This window comes from Piliocolobus tephrosceles, chromosome 9, assembly GCF_002776525.5.
Source record: "Piliocolobus tephrosceles isolate RC106 chromosome 9, ASM277652v3, whole genome shotgun sequence".
Lineage (NCBI taxonomy): Eukaryota > Metazoa > Chordata > Mammalia > Primates > Cercopithecidae > Piliocolobus > Piliocolobus tephrosceles.
The window spans coordinates 83001445-83011092 of record NC_045442.1 but is presented as its reverse complement, the minus strand read 5'-3'; the positions used below and the strand labels follow the sequence as shown (position 1 = coordinate 83011092).

Genomic DNA, 9648 nt, shown 5'->3' with positions numbered 1-9648 from the left:
TTTTTTTTTTTTTTGAGATGGAGTCTCACTCTGTCGATCAGGCTGAAGTACAGTGGCATGATCTCCACTCACCGCAACCTCTGCCTTCTGGGTTGAAGCAATTATCCTGCCTCAGCCTCCAGAGTAGCTGGGATACAGGCGCCTGCCACAATGCCTGGCTAATTTTTGTATTTTTAGTAGAGATGGGGTTTCACCATGTTGGCCAGGCTGGTTTTGAACTTCTGACCTCAAGTGATCTGCACGCCTCAGCCTCCCAAAGTGCTGTGATTACAGGCATGAGCCACTGCGCCCGGCCAAGGTATCTTATACTTAAATGAAATATTATTTCAAAATTACCCATGATAATCCAAGGGTGGTGTGGGTGTGGGAGAAGTGCATGGGGGTAGAGAGGAAATAGGCTTGGTCATGAGTTGATACTGTCAAAACTGAGTGACAAGTTCATGGAGTTTCACTATATTATTCTCTCTACTTAGGCATATGCTCAAAATAAGTGTTTTTCCTAAAAGTAGTTTTTGGTGTTTTTTGTTTTTTTGAGATGGTGTTTTTGCTCTTGTTGCCCAGGCTGGAGTGCAGTGGCATGATCTTGGCTCACCGCAACCTCCACCTCCCAGGTTCAAGTGATTCTCCTGCCTCAGCCTCCCGAGTAGCTGGGATTACAGGCACGTGCCACCACGCCTGACTAATTTTCGTATTCTTAGTAGAGATGAGGTTTCTCCCAGGCTGGTCACGAACTCCCGACCTCAGGTGATCCACCCGCCTTGGCCTCCCAGAATGCTGGGATTACAGACATGAGTCACCGTGCCCCACCGTGCCTGGTGTGTTTTTTTTTTTTTTTTCTTTTTTCTATAAATAGTTTAAAATAAGAATGTATTCTCATAGCATCCATATATATATATATATATATATATATATATATAGCATCCATATATATATAGAACCCTACAAGTAAACCAAAAAGGCCTCTTTGGGCCCATCTAATCCCCCTCCCACTCCTTCAACATAACCACTGTTATCCGTTTGGTGTATACGCTTCTTGTCCTTTTTCTATTCATTTACATATATTCTTCCAGAAAACTTTTTAGTTTTTTGAGACAGGGTCTCACTCTGTTGCCCAGGGTGGAGTTCAGTGGCCCAGTCTCGACTCACTGCAACCTCCGCCTCCCTGGTTCAAGTGATCTTCCCACCTCAGCCTCCTGAGTAGCTGCAACTACAGGCACATGTCACCATGTCCCGCCAATTTTTGTATTTTTAGTAGAGACAGGGTTTCACCATGTTGGCCAGGCTGGTCTCAAACTCATGAGCCACCACACCCAGCCAGAAACCTTTTATAAAAGTAGAGAAAACTGTACAATGAACCCACACGTACCCATATAGCCCAGCTTTTATTATGATGATCAATTTATGGCCCTTCTTGTTTCACTCCTTCCCCCTTTCATATAATTATGAAGCTAATACCAGATATGTCCTTTTATCTGTAATATTTCAATGTGTATCTCTAAAAGATAAGGACTTAAAAAAAAAACACACACACAATTATCACATCTAAAAAATTAGTAGTAGTAATTCCTTATCCTTACCAATATTATCAAACATCAAGGCAATGCTGAAATTTCCAATTACATTATAAATTCCAATTACATTATAAATTGCTTTCTAATTTCCAATTGTATCATAAATGTTACAAATTGCTTTAGTAGTCTCCTTGAATCAGGATCCAAATAAGGTTCACACATCACACCTGGTTGTCTCCAAGTCTCTTAATCTACCAGTTTCTTCTTCCTCTTCCTGACCTTGAGATTTACTTGAAGACATTGGGTAACTTGTCCAGTATTTACCAGTATAGCATTTACCACAGTCTGGAATTTCTGATCACATTCTCCTGGCATCATTTAACATGTCCTCTTGTTCTCTATGGATTTTGTAAATAGTAGTTAGCTCGAGAACTGTGCTGTCCAATATGATAGCCACAAGCCACGTGTCTATTGAGCGCTGAAACGCAGCTGCTCTGCATGTTGTGAGGAGGAGAGAACCAAATGTCTGCTTATATCTCTGTTTTTAAGGTCTAGATTCACTAATTCAATTAGCATAGTATAAAATAATGTATCTAAATCCTATAATTTCTCTTCTTTTTTTATGACTTGGAATATATCTATGAGATGCTTTCCCTCACCTACTAATTGGATACAGGTGGCACAGTTCATATTAGAAAGGCAAGATTAATGCTTGATTTCCCCCTCTATTTACCAATTTTCAAAATTAATGACTTGAACTAGTAGTTGTTTTCTTTTTTAGAGATACAGTCTTGCTCTGCTGCCCAGACTAGAGTGCAGTGGCGTGATCATGGCTCGCTGTAGCCTCAAGTTCCTGGACTCAAGTGATCCTCCCGCCTCATCCAGGAATACAGGCACACACCACCACACCCAGCTAATTAAAAAAAGTTTTTTTTGTAGAGACCAGCTTTATGTTGCCCAGGCTGGTCTCAAACTTTTTTTTTTTTTTAAAGGGACTCCCAGTTTAGCCATGGATGGTCTCAAACTCTTGAGGCTCAAGTTATCCTACTGCCTTGGCCTCCCAAAGTGTTGGCACATACAGGTGTAAGTCAATAGCCCCCAGCCCTAACTAGTTTTTTTCTAAAGTGTCATTACAAACGCATGGATTTAAACATATTTGATTTGTTTGAATCCACTGCAATTAGTGTCCAATTCAAGCTGGTCACTGAATCCCTTGAACTTTTCTCCTTGCTTTCTGGCCAAGATACCAAGATCACCTTGCTCTTTCCCTGCCAAACTTAAACTCAAGTGGTTTCTCCAAGGAGTTCTAGATCCTTAGTGAAAAAAGATAATCAGATACTACAAATGGGTTGTTACAGGTGCTTGTTGCTACTGGGTTGGTCAGTGTAAAAATGTATGGCTAAGAAAGTAGTTTCGCAACTTGCTCTTTTCACTTTAAAGGAATTCATCCATTAAACAAAAATGTACTGAGTACACAGTGCTAGCCACTGTTTTAAGTCCTGGGTGACTAGAAGAGTAAACAAAACAAAGTCCCATATATATTAAAGCTTACAGTCTTGGACAGAGAAAGACAATAAAGACGAATAAATACTGACATTTGGTACTATTTTAGTATTTATTCATAGATAAGTGCTATGATACCAAATAAAGCAGGTCATTTTCTAGCATGGGAAAGGAGAAGAGGGCCTCAGAGCAGAGGTCATTAAACCAAAGGCCAGGAGAACGGGCAAAGCAGAGGCCAGTGGCTAGGTCAGAAATTCTCAGAACACAAACCTAGACAAGATATTTAACTGTTTAATGGAACGAAAACAAAGAGACCAAAGAAAATAGAATGTAGGGCTACTACAACTTTATGGGAACTGCACTGCCAAAGATATCCCAGGCTGACTCAGTCAGACTGTGAGTTTTCAATCCATAGGACAATTTCCAATAATCAGACCTCCATACTAACAGAAAGCAGGCTGCTAAAGCTGTTCAGTCTCCACAAAGATCATCATCCACTAATTCCATCTCGTATGTGACCATGAAGGCAGAAACACTAGCCAAGGAACACCAGAGAGAAGGCAAATCCTCCCAGAAAATTAAACTGGAGGCTGACAAACAGGCTAAGCATCATTAATCTACATGCTATGGAGCAGTGAATACTGAGGTTGTTTCCAATTTTTCTTCCTCTGAATGGGAGTTTTATATAGTACTTATCCCACTTCATTTTTGTCACTGGAGACTCGGTATACTGTGCACTAATAACTGCTTTTAGCCATACACTGCTGGACCCTGAAAAGGCACCTGGACCTGAAGGAGAGGGCTTCACACCAGCCACAAGTCCTGGATTAGTAGCTACGTGTACTAAATGGATGCAACTCTGGAGTATAGAACACTTTGAAAAGGAACTGAAAATTTCATAGCAACATGAGCATTTTAGCATATGTATGACGTCAGGTTGACAAATGTGGTACCCAGCAACAGATACTCTTATTCTTCCCCTCCTTCCCTTACTGGCAACAGGCATGTGCACATGTACACACACATTAAGGGTCTGCCCCTCCCCCATGTGATTCAGGGAAGCGCAGCCCTCTACTCTCAGCAGAGATAATTGTTGGTCTAATCCAACAATTTTAGTTCCATTCCCCTTGCCAGTGATTTAACGTAAGAGCATACAATGAATTTTGGCCACTAAGATGAGAAGGAAGTCTGTTGGGGAGAGGAGGAGTGATTGGGGAAAGATTTATCAATTAAAGAGAGATACAAATAGATGTCCCTCTTCTTTAACTGAGCATTGACAATTCAAGCTTACCTCATCTACATGTGATGTCTGGTCTCTCAGCAGCCACACTGTGACACTGTGGCTAACCTGACATTTAGAGATGGCACAGTTGAAAAGACAAAGAAGGTGGGTCTTGATGAGCCACATAATCAACTATAGTCCCCTTATATCCAGACTTCTTGTGTGTTACTACATTCTCCTTATTGTTCAAGTCTTTTTAAAAAAATAAAAATCACCTAACCCAAAATGTCATGTTTAAGCTCTTTTAAATTTTTTAAAATTATTTGTAGAGGAAAACATTCTAATTGATGGAAGAAATTAAATCTCTCCCAGACCCTTTTAGTTGCCCAATTGATACCTACTTTTCCCCTTTTCCCAGCTAACCAAACTCTGATTTTGTTTGGGGGAACAACACATCCAGCCCTAGGCAATGGATACAGATTAAGCCAATTGTGACAATACTGTTTCTCTGTTTTCCAGTAGCTCTTGCTATGAGAATGATTAGGACTTACGATAAAATCTGTGATACTTTTGCTTTCCTGGTATCAGGTCTAGTTGAGGCCAACGCTGACCCTTTCCCCATTTTACCTGCCTCAAATGCAGATAACAGTAGCCACTTGGGAAACACAAGGGAAATGTCAAGAAAATTACAGACATGTCAGCCTTGACACTACTCAATAATTGAATGAACAGCAAATATCTACCACCTGTGTTAAAAATAAATCTCTATTGAAGTCATTATTAATTACTTAAAACTAAAATCCATTTCTGAAATTTGTGACAAAATTCAAAAAAGGGACTAAATATCTACCCAATATTAATATATCTTGCTGTTAAATTTGTGACCAAGTCTTTAAAAAAAAAAAAAAAAAAAAGAACTAAGTATCTATCAGCTGTTAATATCAGATGACTCATTTTTCTATTCAAACTTTATCTCAATGTAAAGCACTTAAATTTATACCCTAACAGTTGATGGTCAAAACATTCTTGTTTATATCTAGGATAAGCATTATTATTTCTATTTTACATCAAGGAAACCAAGGTACAGATAAGTTTATTTTCCTGAGACACAATTCAAAACAAGATAAAGCTAGAGCTAAAGTCAAAAGTTATTTCCATTAATACCCTTCTACAATCCTTCCTAATGATCTCTAAGAAATAACTTTTCTACATTGGTTTTAGCTTTAAGAGCAAACATTTTTATGTTATTTGAAGCAACTATCAAAATAATTTTTTTGAAAGGAAATGTAACAAATTTCACTCTTTATCAGAGAAATGTAATTCTTAATAAGATCTTTTGCTTTTACATAGTAACTAATTACCAACTTATTCCATCTAATAAAAGTTTATTATAGAACAACGTGAACTGGGGCGAGGACTGAGAATTTTGTATCATATTGCCTATGTGTGATCTAAACAGAATTTTTAAAAACTTATGCCAAAATGGAGATTACCTGGGAGTGAGGTAGCAAATATAATATTACTATGAATTTAACTCATCTTTAAAACTATAGCAGCTTTGGTTGATGCTGATCAACAAGGCATGTAACAGATATTGAAGTAAAGGTATTGTACTAAATAATTTGGTGTTTCACAAGTAAAAGTGGCTTTTGCTGAAGGCTCTGTATTCCGAGCATGTTAATACTAAGGATATTATTATAATACTAAGGCAAAATAAAAAGAAGCTATAGATTTCATTCTATGTTTGTGCTTTAGGATGAAAATACCGGCAGGGCGCAGCGGCTCATACCTGTAATCCCAGCACTTTGGGAGGCCGAGGAGGGTGGATCACGAGGTCAGGAGATTGAGACCATCCTGGCTAACATGGTGAAACCCTGTCTCTACTAAAAATACAAAAACTTAGCCGGGCGTGGTGGTGGACACCTGTAATCCCAGCTACTTGGGAGGCTGAGGCAGGAGAATGGCGTGAACCCGGGAGGCGGAGCTTGCAGTGAGCTGAGATGGCGCCACTGTACTCCAGCCTGGGCAAGAAAGACTCCGTCTCAAAAAAAAAAAAAAAAAAAAAGAAAGTATCAAAAGCTTTATGATGTTAATCATGTTTCTTTTTAACAGCAGATATTAATCCAGATCACTGCGAATAAAACGTTAGGAAAAAGCAATCTGTGAAGTAAAAAACTTGAGTATGAAGACATCCAGTAAGTTTTATCTAAAATCCTCTTGCAAAACAGTACTGTCTTTTCAGCCTAAAATATAATCCTACTTAAACCATACAGGAAAAAGCTTATGTGCAAACACAGGCCATCTGGTCCTAAGAGTCATCACAATAACTTCCTGTTTGGGAATTCTGAGTTGTGAACACATAGTAGCAAAATTACATTATTGGTCATAAACAAACTGTCAGTGCTCTATGAAGAAATTTTAGTATTCAGCACAGACAAGTGCCAGTTATCTTTCTAAAGTCTTTTGACAACAATAAAATGAAATTTTTCTGGGGGGTGGGGCGGGGACAGAGTCTTGCTCTGTCGCCCAGGCTAGAGTGCAGTGGTACGATCTCGGCTCACTGCAGCCTCTGCCTCCCGGGATTCAAGTGATTCTCCTGCCTCAGCCTCCCTAGTAGCTGGGATTACAGGCACCTGTCATCACACCTAGCTAGTTTTTGTATTTTTTGGTAAAGATGAGGGTTTGCTATGTTGCCCAGGCTGGTCTTGAACTCCTGACCTTGTGATCCGCCCACCTCGGCCTCCCAAAGTGCTGGGATTACAGGTGTGAGCCACCGTGCCTAGCCAATAAAATGCTTTTTAAATTATTATTTACACTTGTTCCTTATTGTATTTTAAAGGAAAGAGGAATTTTGAAGCTCAGTCTGGAATATCTATTACCCTGTCTTTCAGCCACTAACTGAGGTGGTTTTACATACTTTATCTCATTTAATCCTCACAAGACCTAATGCTGTGTATCATCACGCCTATGTTGTGAAGGAGAAGATAGACTCAGACAGAATGAGATTTCAAAAACACTTGACAATGTTTCCATCACAGCCAAGTTAAAAAATTATTTGGCATGTGTTTCATCTTTGTTTCCTTCCTAAAAGCTGTGCTAGTAGGCTGGGCCTAACTATTCAAACAGGGATGAGTAGAAAGAACAGAAGCAAGAAATAGTGCTTTTTATATACAGAAATACATTACTAAAACGAACACTGATTTACCTTGAACATGAGAAATGATGAACAGATAGGCTCCCAATAATCTGATGTAAATATATAGCTGAGTCATTGTTCAACTGTAATGTTTCCTGTGTACTGTCACCTTTAATAACTGGTCTTGCTACTTCACCAATTTAAAATGACTATCATTCAGTGAGATTTTCTTGTAAAAGATCGCAAGCACTTGACAATGACTTCAACTCCCACTGCTTTCTTATGACTCCTGAAAGACAAAAACATTTAAAAGGTAAGGAATACAAATGAATTCTGGAAAATTTTCAAAAACTAAAAGGGAAACAAATGCCCAAACACACCTTTAAACAACGAAATACATTTTAAAAGATTAAAGCTATCTTTGCTTTTTTTTTTTTTTGGCACTATAATTTCAAACTTCAAATAATTTAGTAATAGGCTGCAACCTCTCCTGATCTCAGATAAGCCATATGTACAAGGGAAGTATATTAAACAATCTCAACAGTCTTTTCTGGCTATTCTAAAGTAATTATTTTATTAATAACATGAAAATTCCCAAATAAGACTTAAACAGGAAAAGTCAAATTTAAAACATAAGGGTAACCATCAACATTCTTGCAAATGCTAGTAGATATAATGAAAATACCGTGTCTTTCTAATAAATAATTTATTCTATAGATAGAAAAAGAAGCTGACCTAGAAAATTATACATATTTATTCATTTTATTTTATTTTATTTGAGATGGAGTTTTGCTCTTGTCACCCAGGCTGGAGTGCAATGGCTTGATCTCTGCTCACTGCAACCTCCACCTCCCAGGTTCAAGTGATTCTCCTGCCTCACTCACCCGAATAGTGGGATTATAGGCGCCCGCCACCAAGCCCAGCTAATTTTTAAATATTTTTGGTAGAGAAAGGGTTTCACCATGTTGACCAGGCTGGTCTTGAAATCCTAACCTCAGGTGATCCGCCCACCTCAGCCTCCCAAAATGCTGGGATTATAGGTGTCAGCCACCGTGCCAGGCGAAAATTATACATATTTAAAGAATATGCTTCATCATTAAAGGAAAAAAAAAAAGGGAGCCAGGTGCGGTGGCTCACACCTGTAATCCCAGCACTTTGGGAGGTCAAGGTGGGCGCTCACTTGAAGTCAGGAGTTCAAGACCAGCCTGGCCAGCATGGTGAAACCCCATCTCTACTAAAAACACACAAAATCAGCCAGGCATGGTGACGGGCACCTGTAATCCCAGCTACTCAGGAGGCTGCGGCAGGAGAAGCGCTTGAACCCGGGAGGCGGAGGTTGCAGTGAGCCGAGATTGCAGATTGTGTCACTGCACTCCAGCCCGGGAGACAGAGAGAGACTCCATCTCAAAAAAAAAAAAAAAAAAAAAAAAAGGCCAGGCGCAGTGGCTCACACCTGTAATCCCAACACCCAACACTTTGGGAGGCTGAGGCGGGCAGATCATGAGCTCAGGAGATCAAGACCATCCTGGCTAACATAGTGAAAAAGTCTCTATTAAAACTACAAAAAAATTAGCCAGGCGCGGTGGCGGGTGCCTGTAGTCCCAGCTACTCAAGAGGCTGAGGCAGGAGAATGGTGTGAACCCAGGAGGCAGAGCTTGCAGTGAGCCAAGATGGTGCCACTGCACTCCAGCCTGGGCAACAGAGTGAGACTCCACCAAAGGGGAGGGAAGGGAAAAGGGGAGGGAAAAGGGAAGGGAAAAGGGAAGGGGAAAAGAAAAAGAGGAAAAAAGCGGTATCTTAAAAAAATTATTTCCTAAAATATTGCAAATTTGACTTTATTAAGATAAAATTGAACTTCTAATATGGATGACACGAAGCATAACCCCTCCAATTAAGGTTTGGTGATTATTAATATAGACAGTGAACTTTTAAAGGCCTCAAAGTAAAATTGTTAAATAAATAACAGGGGGAAAGGCTAGTTAGTATCAAGATAAATATCATTCTACTTTACCCCCATCCCATTGTTTCAGGTGGTTTGATTTTATTGACTTTCAGCTTGAACTATTCCTGAATGACAAAGATTTTGCTTATCTATGACACAATGACCCTGGTGTGATTTCTACATTAATAACCTGAGCTTTCTATTTTATAATATCTACACAAGAATTTTCACTCTAATTAGCTCTCCAAAGTTATTTACAGTACTGAGGCAAAGAACGTTTACAGTAAGGTATCATTTATACGTGTATTTTATATGTGGCTTAGTTCTAAAAATC

The 9648-nt window shown here is 39.3% G+C and overlaps 1 protein-coding gene across 5 annotated transcripts in view; it reads right to left on the bottom strand.

Annotated features, from left to right (window-relative positions):
* The window catches only part of BMPR1A (bone morphogenetic protein receptor type 1A), a 161238-nt gene that overhangs the window by 42961 nt on the left and 108629 nt on the right, over positions 1–9648 (bottom strand). For all 5 annotated transcript variants that reach the window (XM_023226077.1, XM_023226078.1, XM_023226079.1 and 2 more), the window contains one exon: positions 7442–7661. In XM_023226077.1, the coding sequence (XP_023081845.1) occupies positions 7442–7508 (67 nt within the window). In that variant the 5' untranslated portion in view covers positions 7509–7661. The remainder of the gene's footprint in view (positions 1–7441; positions 7662–9648) is intronic.